The sequence below is a fragment of the Echinococcus granulosus genome (assembly GCF_000524195.1).
Source record: "Echinococcus granulosus chromosome Unknown EG_S00086, whole genome shotgun sequence".
Lineage (NCBI taxonomy): Eukaryota > Metazoa > Platyhelminthes > Cestoda > Cyclophyllidea > Taeniidae > Echinococcus > Echinococcus granulosus.
The window spans coordinates 174,728-195,594 of record NW_020170466.1 but is presented as its reverse complement, the minus strand read 5'-3'; the positions used below and the strand labels follow the sequence as shown (position 1 = coordinate 195,594).

Genomic DNA, 20,867 nt, shown 5'->3' with positions numbered 1-20,867 from the left:
ACTAATTAGAAAATCTTACGGAATACAATAGCAAAAACGTACAAGGTGAAGTTATTATCAGTATTCCCTTGTGATTGGTTAGTGTTCCTGAGCTTCTTCCCCATTGAACAGTTGTTGACCAATAGGGTTCTGGCCACTTTTAAATCTGGCACTTATTGATTCTTAAGTCAGATCATCATTCTTGTTATGTTACTGCTGTTTGTGGTGATAATTTCGCAGCTTTCTGTCCTCACAAGGTGTGGTATTAGCAATTACGAATGGGGCATCTGTGAGGACTGTATTGAAGGTGACTTGACTTGTCACATTTTCATTCGACAGTTGCAACTAAACGCATTTTCCAGGCTCAACCCCTGCCCTAATGATTCTGAAGAATACAGCCTCAATCTTGATGAATTAGATGATGGCTATTATCAGTGCGCTGAGACGGCAGCCGCATTTTGCATCGTTAGTGAGTTTAACAACCGTAAATTTCAAGTGACCCGCCTATAGTCAGTCGATTATCTTTCAACTACTCCACCGCATTTATTACATATTCTTGTTTCACTGACTAGTAATGCTTGAATACAATGTTTACTAGTTTGTGACAGAAGGCAATAAAAGCAATTCAAATTGAAACACGAGAAGAGATTCAGTAGGTGATGAGGGACAAGTAGGAGTGATCGATTGATAGAAACAGTGATTCGTGTCTTTGAACGAATTTTTACGGTTAAACCTTACTTCTCATTATCGGTTTTGGAATAAAAAGAATTTTTTTCCTAAAAACAGTGCCCAAGAGCACTTTTATACATATATATATATTGCGGATTCTAGGTCTTGAAGGCAATATTGAGCTGCGTCTTAGCACCCACAAGCTTTCGGCTGAGATGAAGATATTTGTGCACATATACGTGGGTCAGATTGACTCCGCTCATCATCGCCAGCTGTGGAATAAATGGATAGACGACCGGGTGTCGCTTCTGGGTACTGACAAGGCAAGATTCAATACCATGGTATCTGGCGGTGGTGGCACTGGTCCCTATAAGCAACTTACCTACGTTCCGTTTGACCATGCCGGTTCACCCACTGCAGCCACAAACCCAGTTAATAATTTTTATGAGGTTTCCAAGAGTACTTTGACAATACGCAAGGGATTCTGTGGTGACTATCGCGTATTTGGAGTCAGTGCTATGGTGAATCAAACGTTTAATGTCCACATCAAGAGTATGTTCGGCAATTTTTAACTATGTGGAACGTTGTTCAGGTGAAATCGCAACTATGAAAGCCTATTCAGATTAGTACTTTGACTTTATAATACCAAGCTGAGCGAACCAATAGCAAGGCAGGGTGTAGATCAAGGTCGCCATTTCATTGGCTGGAGCAACATGTAGAGATTTTGCATAATATTTCAGACTGTAGCTGCAAGTTTCACAAGGAGGCACATGTGGGAAAGCTGGTGGGCATTCAAGACTACTGTGATCTCTTCACTAAAGTCGAATTCACCCTTAAATTCTTCGACGTTAATGGTAAAACGCGATGCTCCGTGGAAGATCGTCAAGACCTGGTGTGTGCAAAAGTGGGCTCAAATCGCTTCAAGATCGCATGTCTCAAAGACGACTTGGGCATTCCTGAGAACAGGAATCGCAGTCTCAAGGATATTGTTTTGCGATTGGACAGTGAAAAATGTCTTCTTCGATACGTCTTCAAGATTCCGAAACTTGGTCTGTCCAATTTAATTTTTTTTTAATCCACTCTGATAGAATATGCGGACATGGAATTGCGATTCACGCCTCATCAAAACTTCTACAATCCACGAAACATGGAGGTAATGATTCAAGCTTGTTTGCACACCTACTGTTCGAAAGAACATCTTCACTGTCAGGTCTGGGATCCTGCCACCAATCAAACAATCATTATACTGAAATCCTCATCTAGAGTGTACATCAAACTGGATAGCCTCATGTGCATTCGAAAAGTCCTTGTAGCTTGTAGAACACCTGAACAGAAGAAAAAACTACTAATTTCTGAGATAGAATTCGATCATCATCTGGAATATGAATTTCCGAGGGGCATTATTCAACTTGAACCTTCAAACACGGTGAGTAGACACGGTGAATGAGCGCATTATTGTCTATCTTCTGTGACAACACCCCACCTCCAGAAGACTGTGCCCGCTTTGGGTGGGGGATGTACTTGTCCACTAGGGATCTCGCACTTACTGACGTCTCAACAAAACTGCGAATGTGATCTATCCACTCGATATAAGTGAACATAGCACGTGAAAGAATGCTTTCCAACTGGGAGATAGGTAGGAATGGTATACCATCCAATCGGAAGAAAATGGTCCCCCAACAAGAAAAACCAAAATGTCGCAACTCATGGGGTCGCAAAACTTGGCCGTAAGAGGGCTTGTAATTCAGGGTGGAAGAGTGAGGGGTTCTGACGCATCCTTATCTTCCGTATTTCCATCTGATATTTCTCCCAGGGCCATCTCACCCTGGCATTATGCGTTCACATGTAAAACTTTCAGTGGGGAAGTAAAGCTGCACAAGAAGGCGAAGTGACTAGAACTTAAATCTCCGTCACACCGTAGGCAATGTTTTGATTGGGCGTTCCTAAAATCTTCACTGACAGGTGTACAGTCGTCTTCAAAGTGTCTCACCAACACACACATTAGTGCATTTTTCACCTTTATTCACGAGAAATTTCGTCAACACCCTACCCCTGCTACCTTGATGAATGCTGTCTGGGATGACCCACGATACTCGTGTCAGGTGTAAATCATACACTACACAGGTCGCTTTTTATCCATAAATCTTTGCATTTTTAAGTGACAGATTCTGCCAGACGGAGGTTATTACACGACACACTTATACAAGCACATAGCAAAGAATGACCTTGAACACCCTCTACTCAATCACGAGGTTTAATGAGTCCTAAAGCGCGACTGTCAGATCTCCTTCATTCGTCTTTCCTTTCAACTTTCTTTCCAAACAGACCTTCAATGTGTTGGGCTCACGGGCGACAAGAAAGACTCTGGCTCGAGTCGAGGATATCAAGTGTTTCATACTTGGCAGGAGGCTAACCCTTCAAGGAAACGGCTTCATCGACGTTCCTGCAGCTGCCATGAAAAAGCATTTAGTGAAGTGTCAACTCTATGACTGCGAATGGGAGTTCACGTTGGACACTAGTGGACCAAGGCAAAGTGGGCGCTTCTCAGCAATATCGTCTTTCACAAATATTCCAATTGATCCGGCATTTCTTTGTTCGTAGATCTAGAGAGATTCACTAAGAAAATGGACTCGACGCCGTGGATTGGAGTGAAAACCGTCCGTATTATCATCATAGTGGTGCTCTTCCACTCCGTGGTATTTTGGTACCTGAGCTTGGTGGTTATTTTATTCATACATTACGCAAAAAGTGATAGGAGGTATATTACAGCTCAGCAGTGGCGTCAAAGTGTTCATTTGAATGATACAATTCCTCCAAAATATCCACCGGTAATTAAAAATTGACGAAAATTGTTTGAATAAAATGTAGTAAAATAGCATTGATAGCTTAAATTTTAGCATTCATTCCTAATCTAGTTGATCAATCAGAATAATGCATAAGCCTTGAATGGAACAATCGAAGGAGTGTCTGGCTGAAGGCCAACTTTCCGTCACCTCGTTCCTAAATAGGGCTAACCCATAACCACGATGCATAACTCTTATCCAATTGTAATTCCTCTGGTCTAAACCCGGAATTCACCCAAGTTCCATTTGGCTTATTCACCTTTCAGAATTTTGTTTCAACGGTGACACTTGGGAGCGATCTGATTGCGCCTGAAATAAGCCACAAAGTGGAGGAGCTACTCGAGAGTTTCCAGGAGGTTTTAAATCTTCGAAGAGAAATTGAAACCCACCACTACACAACCTAAGGTCTCCGCTAGCCTTCACAAATAAAATTCGCTAAAAATTTCCCCTTTAAACCCTTTCTAAATGAAAGGCTTAAAGTTAATTTTACCTCGATATATGAGATTAGATGTGTTAAGCCGTCAAACGTAAGAAGACAATTTGTGAAATAGTACAAGATTTTATACATGAAATTTGCAAATGGCAAATAAAAGACTACTCATCCATTGACTGTGCAGTAAATTTGAAGCAAGATCAAGTGGGGAAAGAGGGTTGCTTAGTGCTGAGACCATTTGATGGTCTTCAAATCAACTCCCTCCTGATACATCTCCCAGAGTGGGCTAAAACGAGGTGAAGTAAAAAAAAAACCAGAAGAGCAACAGCAAATTGGAATAGCAGTGGCTGAATAATCCCTCATTGTCGACTAGCGGAAAATCAGGCAAATAACAGGCACACACCTGGTGATCAGGGTGAAGGTGGCTCAAGCTTCTAGTAAAACCACGGACGAATAAAAAAACGCGGACTTTGTGGAACCAATGTGGACAAAACGATTCGTGTACGACTTCAATTGTAGAAAAAAGCTGATCCCAAGGAAGACAACAAAATACAATAAAGATGTGGAAGCCTCTATGACGAGATGGATGAAAGAGAGGAAGCCAAAGCATCAAATCTCGAATTAGCAGCACCAAGGTTTAAAACAAATGATCAGTCTTGAATGCTAAAGAAAAAGATACTTTGAATAGGAGACTGTAAATTAAATAGCTACTTTTTAGCAAAAATGCTTCAAAAACAACATACTGGGAGGTCAAGGTCGCGGTGAGACCTTGTGAAGACGTTAAGTGCATCTTAATTGTCAGTATAATTGGACTTTGCCACTACCCGCTCCCAAAAGGGAACTTGCATACTATCCAAAATGTGGACGTCTTGTCACCGTTTCAGCTATACATCTGGGCAAATTAGTGTTTGGTTAAAGGTAGCCACGCGCACTCCCTTCAGTTAACACGATAGTTTGGGTCTCAGCCACCTGAGGTCTTCCATGTGACCGGGTCGTCTCGTCTCCCCACTTAGGTTACGATCAACGCATTCACAAATGTGATCATGAGTGGTCACATACACACACAAACACTTGGTCTGCTAAATAGAAATTTGTTCGTTCTGCATAAAACTGCCTGACTTCCTTTAAGGAGGAAGCCAGTATTGCTGATGAATGGTCACATTTTGCTTTAAGAAAATCAGAGTCCCCTATTAGAATAAAGCTTCTTGTTCCAGCTGCTTAGCCACCGAAGCACTGCTGGTCAGGCACTCGACTCGTCAACAAACCGAGTTGTACGAATTCCACAACAACCAGCCGCCATTAGATGACCCACAATTGTTGGAGTGGTGTTAATTTACGTGTAGCTTGAGACGAAGGCCTTCCATTCATCAGCTGCAACCTGTCTTGCATAGGGCTAGTTCATCTTCCAAATAGTAAAACTGTCTGCTAAGGCAGATTTCCGTTCGTTGATTTATTGAGCTGCAATGTTTTTTTCCCAATAGCCTGTGAGAATATTAATTTGGAATAATTGTATTCACCTCATTTAGCTATTGCCATTTCTACTATCATCTTGCGCTTTCAACGTGGCCAGAGCGGACCTTCTCACCTAAACCACTTGCCCAACATAAACAAAGCATTTGGATGGAACCATAAACAAGAAAAAGGGAGGTAAGCAGACAGACCTCATTGTTCTGAGATGCTTGACATGTTTGACTACCTCCTTGACAGTATAGTCGACTTCCTCTTGAGTGGTGAAGCGTCCAAGGCCGAAGCGGATGCTCGAGTGGGCCAGATCCTCATCCGTTCCTATGGCCCGCAAGACATAGGAGGGTTCCAAGGAGGCCGAAGTACAGGCGCTGAGGGAAAAAAGGAGCGTAGGAATGATCATATCAGAGCGGAGACTTAGAATTGTGGCAAGCAGAAACTGAAATGACATCAACGATGTAAGTACAGGAACCCAATGGAGCTTATCCATAGACGGACGCCTTTATAGTCACCTGCGATTCGACCCGCGAACAGAACTCCGGTCATACCGTTTGTGGTTTGGCAATAAAGCTACTTCCAGGATTGGATGCTCTACACCACGCCATGATGTTTACAGAGCAGTAAAATATGACGGACCCTTTCTACTTTGCCTTATTAAATGGGAATAAAAGGCAAAGGATGAATAAAAAAGAAACAGAACTTCTGGATGCCACTTTAGAGAATTGCTGTCGATGTCAGTTACCCCAGAAAATGTTGCTTTTTCATGGCTGAATGCTGAACATTCTAGGATGCTTGAAACTCACGCTCTTGTGCAGCTCCATCTGCATGGCTAGTATCGCGCACAAATAGACTTGAAATGGCCTAACAAGCACTGCAAAGCCGAGGTAAATCAAAATGAAACGAATATGTGAGAATAGGACCACTCTATGTCGCCTGCATTAATCCAACAGCCACGTACGTGTACATCGTACTCCCAGCTCTCTCACATTGGACGGCCCTTACCTGTGGATTATTCCGGCTAGGAACTCGAGAGGTTACAACTTCACGCAACTAGACGCCAATTTATAGGCACCACTTTCCTCCCTATGGAACACCGATCAGACCTAGGTGGTACTTCGCAAACGCAATTTAACAGAGGTCATGTCTACCAAAACCACCGAAAGCCAAGAGACGAATCGCTATCGTTGGCTTAAAACTCGGCAACCAATACAGGAGAAATCTTTTCACAGGTAGAACACTAGGGACAGCTAAAATTTGTTGCAATTGCAGGATTATTCAGGTCTTTTCAGTCCCAGTCCATCAAGCTACCTCTGCACTTGGAAAAAAGTATGTCCTCTTTGAGAATATCTCTAACTGTACAAATATACCTACAAGCATATTCTACACTCTGTAAGGCTGTAATATGATTAACAGCTGGGCTAGCATAATACGATGGCAAAAGAAAAACGCCTCTAATAACCTACGTGGCCGAATAATTTGGTGAGATATCGCAGTTGTAAGAACACGACAAACCCTATTTAACTGGTGAGGAAGGAGGTATTCAAAGAGACCATGAAAAATACCAATATGGACAAGAGATTTTATAAACATGAAGGCCTGAATGGAACACGCCGTAGGCGGAGGAAATTAAAGGAGGAATTTCTGACATGGTCTATAAGATTGCATTTAAAGGCACCATCTCCTCATCCTATGTAAGTTATTGAAACGGGGAAAACAAGGTGAAGGGAATCACTCCCTTTGTTGCGTAAAGATCAAGCCAATCTGTTGGAATGATGACTGGCCCACCATCAGTACCAACCAACTCCGATCACTCTCGTACCACCCAATGAAGCGGGAATCGAATGTCCAATCGCAAATTCGTGAGACCGTTGTCGACAGAGTCAATGGATTGCCACCTTTGGTCCGACAGTGGCGTGGACTGAACTCTAAGATTCTGAGACAGAGTCTCCAACAATCTGGCCCGAGTTTGATCAGATTATAGCTACCAAAGTTTTATGCTTCTGTTCAGTTCATCGACACAATGAGGCATCCCCGATTTCTTTCAGGGGTGTTGCGTCGCCAAACGCTATAAACTAAGGCTTCTATGTCTCTGTCAGATAGAATCCAAGAACTTTTTTATTTTATCACTTTAAAAAATGGAAGATGCTGATGTTTAACACTTCTTTTCTCATATGGGTTTATTTTTTCACCAACTAGTCAGTTTTAACTCATTAAGGAGCATAGATGGTACGTAAGTCCCTTTAATGATTACTTGTGTTGTATTTCAAACAAATCCACCCCCTCAGTGTGAAAGACGGAAGAGGAGGTACAGATGACTATTCGGTTTATGGCCTTGATGAACAAGAAGGCCATGAAATTAACTATCCACTGAGAGGCGATCAGCCGTACGTCATCAACTATACGTCAACCATGAAGTCACCTTATCGCGTTTTCAATGCTAACCGAGGTGGTGTGATTGCATACCCTTCCTTAATTACACAAGTTTATTAATTGGTTGGGCGTACTCTGAACAATTTCATCATTTTGAAGTGAAGTGGATAGACGAGGAGGACAAGAAATTAGGGAAAATGCAAAAAGATCCACTTCATTTCATCGAGGAAAATGAATGGTGAAATTCACTCTCTTTCTCCACCACACAGGTGTCTTTTTAAAGACAATGTAATCAGATTTGCAAAAAATACACAGCTCTAAAATGAGGGAGAGAAAAAAGAATATATGAGAATTGGATAATTTTTAATTTGTCAAACTTCACCATAAATGTTTTCTTTTCCGGATCTATGTGCCCACATTATAGGCGAGCTCACTTATTTACATTGTGAGATACACAGTAAGAAGGATAGGAAGAAAAGGAAAACCCAACAACTTGTCAAATAAAGCTTTTCCGAGAGTATGAAATTACAAAGCTGACACCCTTCCTCCACACAACAACATTTCAACACACCATAAGCTTAGCTACTCATATCAAAAGGGGATAAAAGAGAATGCAGAAGAGGGTAAAAACCCACCTGCCAGAGGAGAGGGCAACATTCTTGAGTGCCATGAGGAGACTCTCACCCTCCACAAAGGCAAAGCTGAGGTTACAGCACCCATAGTAGCGTCGCTCCGGGTCTCCATTAAGAATGACTGCCTCCAGTTGTGAGGTGATGCCCTTCAACAGGCGATCGTACAACTGCCTCGTGTGTTTCGCGTCGTTCTACAAAGGTGAGTGTGATTATCTTAGTTGAGGACAGTTTCTGTGAGCCATACTACGAGTCGTAATTCCACCTTCTCAATCTGCACGTAAACCTATGTGATAGAGAGAGGCTCCATGCTACTGTCCGTAGCCAGACATTAAATTGAGAAATTTGCACGGTAAAGACCACGTGTTTCCCCGCACAATCCAGCAGTGAATGACGGAAGTTTTAGTTACTACATTTACAGCAGAAAATGCTTTACAGCCCATTTAAACTACTGCGTTTGAGAGAGAGCTAAAAGAGACGTCAAAAAGTCAACTGACAATACTGAAGGCAAGTTGTGACCGACCATTCTTTCTAACCATTGTGACAGAGTTCTTTATGCACTCATGAGTCTTCCATGTTTCAACACGAGCCTGCTACTTCTCATTCAACCTCCACAATTCCAATGCGTATGAAGAGACGGCAGCCTTAGTGGTAATATTATTCGCAGCATTTGGTGAATCTACTTGAGAAAAGCCAACATCTGGTTTAGCTGGAGGAATTTTTTGGCGGGGAATGTTACGTCAGGATACAAGAGAATCGGCTATATACGCTTGGATGCCACCAAATCTCTGGAAGTAATCCGGAAAGATAACTGTGGAAGTACAAAAATAGCAAAATAAGCGGAGGAAGAGACCCTGGAATAAGCACAGCAGTCTACACGCAGACACTGGAGACGGTTGTCTGGCCTTGAATCGAGAGTCGCCCAAGGAGGCCTTTCATTTCTCAGAGCACGATTTGTTCAACTCAGGTTTGAGTGAATGATAATGCCTGTGATCGTGTTGTCTTTAACACATCACCCTCAAAATCTCCTGATACGGTGGTTCCACACCACTAGTTCTAAGGCGGAAAAGTGACTAAAAATAATTTGAAAAGCACACATAGACATTTTAGAGGCCATTTCAACAGTTACTGTGGACCTATTGGATGCTTCTTTGAACCCTTAAAACTCATAACATACTACAATCAACCACCTGACACATGAAGTTAATGACATATCAAGGTTAACAAGACAAGACTAATAAGAAATATGAATCTGAACGACGGAATTGATCATATGTACGCCAAAATTCGTAAACGAATCTAAGGGGACTACCAAAGAGAACACAGAAAAGAAATACAACTAATGAATGAGAAAGCACCAGCAATCGAAAAGCTCCGGGAGTAAATTATTTGAAAGCTACAGGCGCCCTTTCCCCTTAGGTTTGACAAAAACTGTAGTGCTTGTTAATAGGTGGTTAATAAAACGCAATCCCCATTTAGAATGGGGCCGCAAGAGCAACTGGAAATCAGCCAAATCGCTCTTGGTTATTTTCCCCGAAAAAAGCGGTGGGAAGTAATGCGTTACCAGAGTTCTTGAAAAGCACCTGCTTTAAATGTGGCGGAAAGAATAATGACGGTGCCGCCGAACCTTTACAAAAATGTTTCCCAAAGCCAAGGGCTTAATACCTAAACATCTACTTTTTTGCAGTGGTTTGATATTTGTTTAGTTACATATCCTTAACTCCCCGGGCACTTTTGTCACAACGGGTTGTAAACACGTCCAGACGACAGGGCCTGCCGGCCATATTTATAGCCATATAAGTATGGTTTATTACGACATCAGGAAGCCTTGAATTGCTACGATGGAAGAGGGCAAGCAAACCCGATCCAAAAGGTCACCTATGCTGACCTCTTTGACAGATAGCTGAATCTGTGAGGACCCATGTTCTGCGAAAAGGTAATTAACAGGTAAAACGATAGCAGACTTGAGTAATTCAAAAATTCCTACCCCGCAGCTGTCAACATCACCTACTGAAGAGATATGATTTACTCAAAAGAATGGCACTCCGAGTGGACAGGCAGCTGAACAGTGTTAAAGGGACAACAATACGGCAAGAAATGGATGCAGAATGATGCTTCAGTGAAACTAATTTTACTTCCGTTGTTAGTTACCTCTAATGCACGCCAATGTTTGTAAAAGCAGAGACTGCTTCATAAAACGCGTTTTTAGTAAAGTATCGTCCGGGCTTGAGCAATGCGATGCGGGTAAATCTTCCCCCTCTTTGACGCGATTTACAAGAAGGGGGAGAGAAACGCCTAATTCGATGAATTCAATAGAATACATTAATGAAGTTGAAACCAGACGTCTCCTCTTCCCCATGAAAATCTAATGACTACTGTCCCTAGCTCGCATCTGGTCTTTAAAACCCCAACTACGCTCTGATATTAGTCGGGCAAAGTAACCAAAAAGCCCCAAGGATGCCACTCAAAAAAGAGAGGGGCGCAGTGGCCTTACATTTGCTTAGCGTTCTAATTACCTACGCGGATCCTTCAGTCCTCAAAGGTTACACTTCCGCTCAGTACTGTAGCTCTCTGGCCACGCCCATAGTCCCCCCAACCTTGCCGTAAATTAATGAATTTTCCATACTGATTTGGCTTATAATGACTTCAAAGGAGAGGCCGAACAGTAGTCCATTAATACGACATCATCTCTGCCTCAAAAACACTGGAAACTGGAAGGCGAAAGTCGACTGTGCTTTAAACAGGATGGAAAAAGAGAAATTTTGACAAAATTTCCGGACAATGGCACAACGACGATAACCGGTAATGCCATTAACCTCGTTTAAGAAAACGAAGGTTACTTTATAAATGAAAAGAAGGATTCAATGAGAGGAGATTACTTAATTCTAAGACTGTTAAGGAAGCAATACATGAGTAAATAGCCGACTCAACTTTCCTAAGAAAATTCACAAAAATGCACGCATACCTGCATCTCCGCCTTGGCAACGCGACAGGCAGCGCCTAGGCCGACAACAAGCGGAGCTGGCAGGGTACCCGAACGCAGACCACGCTCCTGACCACCGCCACTTATTATGGGCTCCAAACGAACACGCGGTCGCCGCCGCACGTATAGAGCACCTATCCCCATCGGTCCGTAGATTTTGTGCCCGCTGATGGACATAAGGTCAATCTGAACATAAATTGATTAGATTTATCAAAAGTTGGAGGTTCAATGCAAGGCAAAGTGGGAACGCTCTCGCATACATTTCCCCTATTGACATCTATAGGAATTTTTCCCACAGCTTGAGCAGCATCGGTGTGGAAGAAGACCTTCTTGGCACGGCATATTTTGGCGATGTCTTCAATGGGTTGAATAACTCCGATCTCATTGTTGACTGTCATTATGGAAACGAGAGAGGTATCTGGCCGGATAGCTCGTTCAACGTCTTCTGGCAAAACAAGTCCATTGGATTGGACAGGTAGGTAGGTGACCTGAAATCCTTCGTTCTCCATGGCACGACAAGAATCCAGGACGCATTTGTGCTCCTCATAAAGAGTTAAGAAAAGTGAATGAGCTTACGATTTGGGAGACGATAATATGACGCTTCTTAGAGGCGTAGAATCGGGAGACACCTTTGATACATAGGTTATTGGATTCCGTGGCTCCACTTGTAAAAATTATTTCTTTAGTGTCGGCATTTATCAGGTCTGCAACTTCGGCTCTGGCCACCTCGACAGCTTCTTCTGCCACCCAACCATACATGTGCGTGCGAGAATGTGGGTTACCAAAAGAGCTCAGCATATATGGAAGCATTGCATCTAAAACGCGAGGGTCCTAATCGATGATAGTAAAATAAGGAATTTACAATAGGCGTGGTGGCTTGAAAATCAAAGTACAAAGGTCGTCTGGATTCATTTGATACAAAGGACGAGCATCTAGAAGCTAAAAAAAGCTAAAAAAGACTGAAACTACTACCGATCCCAATCGGAACGCGCAAAAAACTACTCGAAAACACATGGAGCAGACGGACGCCACCATACATCGCACAAAGGCTATGGTAAAGCTCTGTATAGCCCGGGATGACAAAAGAGGATTAAAACCAGGTCAGAAAATTACCCTGAAAGTTACCAAAACTTGCTTATTACTTATAATTGCGCATATTATTGATGTTATTTAAAAAAACACGTATCAAGAAATAACAAACAGAACTAAATGTGCAAAGATTACTAATAAAATGCCAGCACGCATTCTTCTGCAATATAGAACACGCAAGATTTTGCTGTGAAATGAAACTAGATAATCATCCTAAAAATTAAAAATTTACAGACATATCCATAGCAGAAATGCTACTTAAAAGATCTTTTACTTTAAAAACTTTTTCATACAGATTTAGCATATAAAAAATTTGAATATATGACGGTCTTATTAGTAACTTATTTTAAAATCACCGCAAATTTAAATTTTTTTGCTATTTTGTATCATTTTAGGAGTGGAATAAATTTTTAATGCTTCTTATCTACTTACCTGCTCGAGCAATGACCTTGGGGGATGAAATTAGGAAGGTCATACAAAGGAGGGCAAAGTGGAAGAGCGTTGTCATCGATTCCCTTTTTGAACGTCGACTCATTGAAGTACTTCTTTAATTAGTTAATTTCCGCTCGTTTCTAAAGGGCCGCTTTTGATGTTGCTTGCCAGGAGTTTACTTTTACCGCAGCTTAGGCTTCGATACAATTATTTGATTCCTTTGTAAATATCATGCAAGTAGTGCTTTTTCTGAAGATTTCTTCTGTGTCATTGAGCAGCTCTAGCGCCATCTTAAGCTTTGACCCTAATAGATGGTTTTGTTTGTTGGACTTTCAAATCTTCACTTATTTTTTCAAGGGCTGCAATTTACACTGAATGCTTTGTTTAGTAAATAGTTCCGTGGTAATTCGCAAACGCATTTTGTGAATTGTACGCACTCTTGGTAGAGTCCTTGTCCTTACTTATAATTTTCTGTCGGGCCTCGAATTGTTCCCTTCACGTTGTATTTAAATCACTTTAAAACCGTTCTGGGTCACTCTTACTTTATTTCTTCTAAAAGCTTGAGAATCTTTGGGAAATTGTCGTGTTTTTTTTTAATTTTAAACACTATCAGTTTGTAAATTTACTTGTTTCTGAGTTTAATCTTTCTCTCAATAATCTTACAATGTTGTGTTGATTTGCATAGTACATTTCCACCTAGAATGAGGATGTGCATGTAATCACATTTTGGCTTAACGCATAAACTGTTTTCTTCACGATCGCCTCGGATTTTCAAGTCCTATCGAGTTTCTAGATAACTTTACTCACTCTTCCCAATCCTTCATTGAAAGAATTAAGCCTCTACCAAATCAGTAGAATTATTCAAACTAGCAGTTCTGGGACCCTTAATTATTTCCATTCAGTATTCTAGCTCGCCATGCTCACCAACATTTCCAACAAACTTGCCACAACCTTTGCCCGTCCGCCGAAATCCTCAACCAAGTCCCCTACCCACCCTGCCACTTCGGCCCCTCTGGCAGAATGGCCGAGTAACGTGACGGTGCCGGGTGAGCCGCTTTTTACCCGTCACCTCACTTCTGCCGATTTGGACGCCCTCGAAGAGGCCGCCGGTCTTGGTCCTCCCAGTTGGTGGCTCGATGCAGAGCTCGCGTGGTCTGATTCCTCCCTCGTCGGCAAAGATGTGCTCTCCTACGAGGAGGAGGTTGCGTTGACAGCTATGCTCCGCGCGCCCTTCGAACAGGCGGGTCCGATTCGTTCGGCGGCGAGTGGACTTTTGGATCGGCTGAATGAGCTTGAGCGCTTACAGGCTCTTGCTTTGGAGGAGGGCCGAAGGCGGGCCCAGGGGAAGGAGAAGAGAGTGCGGCACCACTCCACCCTCCGACTAGCAGCGAAATCGATTGATGTTGAGGAAGAGGAGAAGACAGTTATAGAAAGGAAAGGCGATGTTGATGGGCACTATCGTAGAGATACATACGCTGTGAATAAGCATAAGCCAGTCTATTCCACTCCAATGAAATCGCATCAAAGGCAGGAACAGGACACGCTAAATCCTCGAATCTGCAAAAGTCCTGAGCGGAGGGAGACAAACCGTTCGGAAGGCTGTGAGCTCCAGAGGACATACTCCAAGGTTGGTTTTTTTAACTTCTTAGTGTTGAATTTAGAGTTTACAAATAGGTTTTACTACAATCATGGAGATATCTCGTGGATCGAGCAGCTTTCAAGTCGCGTGTTTAACACGTGTTTGAGCAATCGCCATATAGCAATCGAAGTTGTGTTTCTAGCGTTCCGTCTTGCTGGACTTGCAATATCTGGTAGTTGACGATATCTCTCAATTTTTCATACATTATAGTATCCATTTTCCCGTGGTCTGCTTATTTCTACTCGTAAATAATCCCAGGTGCTTAAATGCATATTTTCGCTCCTGTTATTTACCTCATTTACTACGGTAGGTGTCAGCTAAGTGTAGCTGTTTAATAAAGCCGTTGTAGCGACTTATTTTTGTCGTGAGAGATTGTTGCTCCTTGAAAAGAAAAGTAATAGTATCCGTTTATCAAGCTACGATTACTTTAAGGAGAGATAGGTTAATCTGTATGCTAGAGTGAAAAAGTGAAAAAGTGAATTTACTATCACCTCCCCAATTTGTAATGTGCCTGATCTCAACTCATACATTTGATTTAGACTTTAAAACTGCCTCCGAGAATGTGACTCCTCAACCGATTTATTCGTTATTGCATCAAGCTTTAATGCAGGTGGAAGTCGTAACCTAGGTAAATCGCGGTGCTGCTAATTCTGTATCATATTTGGACGAATGCTTTCTGGATCATTCGCCAGATTCCCTACCTTGGTCTTGGTTCAGACCTTTCTACCTTATGGCACATTCCAGAGCAGAAGTTTTTGCTCGAACTATTTAGCAACCTTCCCGGTCAAAGCTTTTATGCGTTCGTGACTTGTGAAATTTGCATCAAAAAGAAATTAGGCAAAGACACGTGAATTTTTCTTGCTCAGTTCCACTGAAGTAGTACCCAATGGGGCGGTTAATCTATTTTCTCTCCAATTTTTCTCTCACAGTTAATCTTCTACTCTCGGGGTGAGTTAGTGCTCGATTATGCATGCTGAAAGCGCGTTATGTTGTGTTGTCGACTCAGTCGATGCAGCGGCCTTTCCAATTTGTTGGCTCATTTTTCCCATTTTTTAGTTAACTGGCCTGTCCTTCTTTATTGAGTTGTAGTTTCCTGTTTCATTGTTAGGCTTTTTGCCCTCTGTCTACTCCCCTACTTCTATGCATTGTGATTATATATTGCTTAAAATGTGGAGATTTTACCCAATTTCTTATGTTAGTACCAAGTTTACCTAGAAAAAAGTGCGTGATTGTTGGCTTGACCTGCTGCAGTGATTTGAGGTAGCCTTTAACGACCGCCAATATACATGGGGTTATGAGGCACAGATATGCACCAGGCCATCAGTGCTGTGTGTTCTATCTCTCCCTCTCTACTGCGATCACCACTTTCTTGCCATTTTAAACCCTCATATATACGATATTTGTTGAAAGTGGTGCATGTGATTTGAGCCTGTCTACTTCACGAACTGAGTGGAAGTCGTGATCAAGGCCGCGAAGGCTTCGTGCAGCGTTTGAAAATGGGGCAGTGGCGAAAATGTGTCGCTCAGAAACGGTGCGAAATCCCTCATAGACAGATGTATCACGTTCTGGAAGATTCTTTAATTCTTAGTGATGAAGGCTGCCAAACAAATGGGTTGCGTCGGCTATGGTAAAACAACAAATGACAGTGGACATCCCTTTGGATAGTTTGCTGGGTGAATAATTGACCCGTGATGTGAAGTAATTTTTGCATGATCAACTTTCATTGGGTGGAGAAACGTGCCCTTGGTTATTACCAAACGATCGACTCACTAGTCCAAGTCGTGGCTGTCGCCTTCTCTTGACATTAGACAATTAGGAAATAGAGTTGAAATGGAAGCAGTGGTAGCTGTGGCTCTGATTACTGCTTTCAGAGACAAAATTCTTTATGAAATAGGGATTTTTCGCCACCACGCCTCTCCTTGGGAAAGAATGCTTGACTTTAGATGTGATTATCATGCTCAAAAAATACATTAAAGGATTCATGTAATTATATGGACCTACTTGGCTGTTATGTATACTGGAATATTCAGACGAGGAAATTACTCATAAAAGAATGTGTGAACCCTCACTGTGAGAGTTTTGAATGGATGAATCAAAGAGAAAATCTTGGCCTCCTTGAAGCTTCTGTCTTCTTTTCACTTTGTTCATACTTCTCTAACACGTTACCTTGCGCCTGCAGATTATTTCGCTATCAAAATTTGGCTTAATCTGCCAATCCTATGACCGCATGCGAACAGGTTGTTGAAGTATTGCGTATATATCATGAAGTGACCATCTATTACTTGTGTATGGGCCTAATTTTTGTGTATAGAATTCGCTGAATCGACTCCACGTGGAGGGTGAACTCCAACGCTCTCTCAATGCCAACATCGCGGCCTCAGATTTGAGTGGCAACTCTACCCAACTCTTGGGTCGCACCTTTGATGCTGAGGAGTTAAGCGACGTTTTTCCCAGTCCACGAGCCTCTATGGAGCGTATTAATACTGGTCAGCCCCCGCCTCCTCCCACACCCTCCTCCGAACTGCCTCAGGGCGCCACTCGCCACCTCACTTTTGTCCGCCACCCCACTCAGTCACGAAATCTTCATCGTGACAACACTCTCCTTCCTCGCTCTTCTGCCTCACCGATGCGCAGCCCTCGCCCACCCGCCGCCACCGTCAATGAGCTTCATCACAAACTCTCCGCTCCTGATATCATGATTATGAAAACCAGTGACTCAGGGTCTAATATCCTTCCTACCAACATGTCGGATGCCATGGCGCTGATGCGCGAACAGGAAATGAAGCTACGCGCGTCTAGCGGACGAACTGGTGAAATCAATATTTCTCTCACCAGCTCTATCGACAGTAGTGGAGGTGGTCGTGGTCGAAGCACAGATCGGTTGAATAAGTCTTTGCAAGGCGAGGGTGGCAGTCTGTCTCGTATTTTTGAGCAGCGCGGGATCAAGGATGTTCCCCCGCGTTATGACTCTGGAAGTAAACGTGCGGTTGGAACTGACTTGTCACGGAATAAGTCCTTATCGCAATCTAGTTTGAAGGACATGGCTTCGTTGACAGAGATGATTCGGGCACAGGCAGAATCGCTGAGAGCTTCGGGTGAGCAGGTGATGCAGAAGGTACGCTCTCGGGACTCCCTTACTCGGTCGGCAGAGAATTCGTTGAAGGGCTCCGGCTCGTCGATCGGGAGTGAGGTGGCCTCGCCTCGACCACCGCCAGCGGCTGAGCCATCTCAGAATGAACCTCTCCGTCACCAATCTATTGAACGACCCACCGAGCTACGCGACTCCGGTGCTACTTATGACTTGAACGCTACTCGTGCATCATTTAGTAGCAGCATCCAGTCCGGTGATGTTGCACTACCGAGGAAATCCACCTCTCCGGTGACAATGCGTCGTCCATCACGTGGAAGTAAATCCAACATTCCTCCGCCTCTCACTTTACCGGTTGATATGGAGGCTGTCACACCGGATACGCCATCGACCGCGAAAACTGCTCGTCCAGGTAGCTATTTGGAGCAGTTGCACAGCGCCAAGCACGCAAGCAGTGCGGTGGAGGCTTGGGTAGCGGACACCATGACTACAATGAACTCAGAGGCAATGGATATAAATTTGGCCGCTTCAAGCGAATCATTCAGTGGTTTAAGGGACAGTTCGGAGACCTACGCGTTGTCGGAGCATCCGCAAGAACGTCAAAGTGAGTTGTTGCGTCCTAGTGGCCTGCGGGCCCCCTTGTCGAAGCTAGTGAAACCGCCACAAAGCCCTCTGGCGTCAAATTCGGAAAACGTAATGACCAACTCACAGCGTACATTGATTGCGAAGACGCCCACCACGCCTACCAGAGGGCCTTCTGGGATTATACGCCGAGGAATAGCTCCCGCTGCAATTTCTAGTGGTGGGAGGGGAGGGAGAGGAATTTCATCAACCCGTCCACCAACTATTTTGCGTTCACAACCGCCAAATAGGACTTCGACTACAGTACCGGGTTCTTCAGCCCGTGGAGGTGCCAGAGGACAGGCATCACAACTGCGACCACCAACAAGGGTAAAGCTGCCTTCATCATTGCCAAGAGGCCGTTACACTCGAGGTGGTGGGAGTGTACCGAGAGTGACCTCACACAATCCTGTACCACCAGAGTAATAAGTGCTTGTCTTTACTTCTCCCTCTTGTTCTTTCTACCTTCTTTCTGACTCAATCATGCTGTTTTGGTACCTACCTTTCATTGAATAATGCACGTGTCTTGCATAAGAGCTGTACCCTTGGATGAGAAAGTTTGCCAGATGGTGGCTACGTGTTTGAACATGTGTTCTGCTGCTTCATTCTGTGTATATGGGGTTACACGCGTGTTTTAAGCCAGAGCTGAAACGTTTGGTAGATGCTTTTTACTTATTTAAATCGGCGCAAATTCTCGCAACACGTGGGACGGGATGGAGAGGAGGAAGGTGGTTTTGCCTCACTTCATCCAATGCGTCACCTCGGCGATATTTATCCATGTGATGAATATCACTCGCGGAATAGAACAACCACGTGAAAAGTAGAGCAGATAGTTGGTAAATGAAAGTGCGACAAAAACGGAGGTGACCAGTGTCTGATTATTCTCCTCTTCAGCGCACACGTGTGTTGGGAAGCTGAAGTCCTTCAATTGAGTCTGTTTAATTGATTTAAAACTAAGTCGTTCACATTCTTCAACATTTTCGGAAAATGAGAAGCCTATTTAATATTCCACAACGTATCCAAAGGCGTCCGACTCGCCAAAAATCTGATTGGTTGATTAATTGATCACCTGAAGATCTGCGATCAAGTAATTTACTAACTCTCCCAAATAAATTTGAAATCATTTAACCAAAACATTTTAGGATACGACTAGTTTTAACTTGAACCTAAGTATGCTAAAGATGTGTGATTTGTTGTATTTCGGGTGTTCACTAACCAGTACTAATTTATCCACCTTTTTTGAATCCTGAATGGAATCAGACAGTTAACTGGGAATTTTAATTCCGACGATAGTCCATTAATGGGCAGCTAAATTTTTGTAAAATTTAAATTGTATCTGGCTCAACTCCTGCTCAACTGAGATTTACTAATTGGGACTAATGCAATAATGCGATTGCCAGAGAAAAAAGGCATCTTAAAAAGTCAACAACTTTTCATTTAGATTGATAGAACGCTTTAGTAGAGTGCTTGCAGCTATGAAGTCATTGTGAAATCACTTTGCAAGGAAGGCAAGAAATTACGAAACCGTGCCAGTAGGTAGTAGTCATTAGCACAAAAGCCAAGACTCATGGTCAAGTGTGATTGGCTAATCGATTTCTTCCTAGTTGACACACTACCAATCACATTTGAAGACTAATGCATGCATGCTACAAGTGATGTGACATCTAACTAAAAATGACTACTATCTGAAATGGGGATACAATAAGGCCTGTGTGTTGATCCACTGCAGTCTTGAGGCTAACCGTGTCTGTGTGTGCATGCGATTGTTTATGTGGGTCTAGACCATGGGCTATTCTAAATCATTGAAGGCACCTATCTGGAGACCCTTTTGGCTGACAATGCACTTATTACTGTTTACAAGAGTGACATTCATAGCGATAAACTAGTGTTGCATTGACCCGACAAAACTTTGTTGATCGGAGTAGTGATGAGAACACAACAAAATTTGATTGGTGGATTCATTTGTTTTCAATAGGTGAAAAATTAGTTGGTGTTACTTAACTATGGCTTTCTCGTGACACATAGCAATCACATGCAAAGTACAACAGACCGTTGGGAAATAAAAGGGGGAGGGAAGGGACAGAAATGGAGGTGGTTGGAGTTATATTGGTAGATCCGGCAATGGGTTTTACCCGTTCAATTCGACGGTCACTGTGTGAATATTTGAGAAAGGACAAACGGTTCTAAGAGGCATCACAATAATGATATGCGTGCACTTCTAATGAGCTGAATTATGGTTTCATCACTAAGGTGAAACAAATATTGACGATATAACAGTGGAAAGCTGACAGGAGCTGGCACATGATCGAGAGGGTGCATTTCGTATGCCAATGTCATATTGCCAAACAAAATTATCTAAACCACTTTAAAAATGTGGGTGATTTTTCAAGTTTAAATCATGAAATGCTTCCATTCAGTGAAAGCATTTAATGGGATCAATGTATATTAAAATGAGCAAGAAAATAAACAGACAAAAAAAATTAAACTAATTAAGAGATGGATGGTAAGATAGAAAACTAAGATGAATGTGTTCAATGAATGTCCTCATTTAAAGGAGGGCAACCTGGGAAAAGGGATAATTTGTAATTGAAAAAGGGTTCATGGAAGAATCTAAGAAGACAATAGAGT

General features: G+C 42.8%; 3 protein-coding genes across 3 annotated transcripts; 2 read left to right on the top strand and 1 right to left on the bottom strand. All coding sequences in view use genetic code 11, as the record gives it.

Moving 5' to 3' along the window:
- Positions 1–186: 186 nt before the first annotated feature.
- EGR_07770 (hypothetical protein) lies at positions 187–3,895 on the top strand (the record flags this gene model as incomplete). The annotated part of the gene is made up of 7 exons (XM_024497019.1): positions 187–448; positions 811–1,200; positions 1,389–1,697; positions 1,737–2,074; positions 2,974–3,181; positions 3,250–3,344; positions 3,758–3,895. The coding sequence occupies 7 exons, from the start codon at positions 187–189 to the stop codon at positions 3,893–3,895; spliced, it is 1,740 nt and encodes a 579-aa protein (XP_024348573.1).
- A 251-nt stretch (positions 3,896–4,146) lies between these two features.
- On the bottom strand, positions 4,147–12,409 carry EGR_07769 (Cysteine desulfurase; the record flags this gene model as incomplete). Its single annotated transcript, XM_024497018.1, has 8 exons — positions 4,147–4,210; positions 5,586–5,759; positions 8,394–8,581; positions 11,353–11,556; positions 11,631–11,912; positions 11,947–12,201; positions 12,233–12,309; positions 12,343–12,409. 8 exons carry the CDS (start codon positions 12,407–12,409, stop codon positions 4,147–4,149), a joined length of 1,311 nt encoding a protein of 436 aa, XP_024348572.1.
- A 1,398-nt stretch (positions 12,410–13,807) lies between these two features.
- Positions 13,808–18,665, top strand: EGR_07768 (hypothetical protein; the record flags this gene model as incomplete). Its single annotated transcript, XM_024497017.1, has 2 exons — positions 13,808–14,518; positions 16,842–18,665. The coding sequence occupies 2 exons, from the start codon at positions 13,808–13,810 to the stop codon at positions 18,663–18,665; spliced, it is 2,535 nt and encodes an 844-aa protein (XP_024348571.1).
- Positions 18,666–20,867: the final 2,202 nt, after the last annotated feature.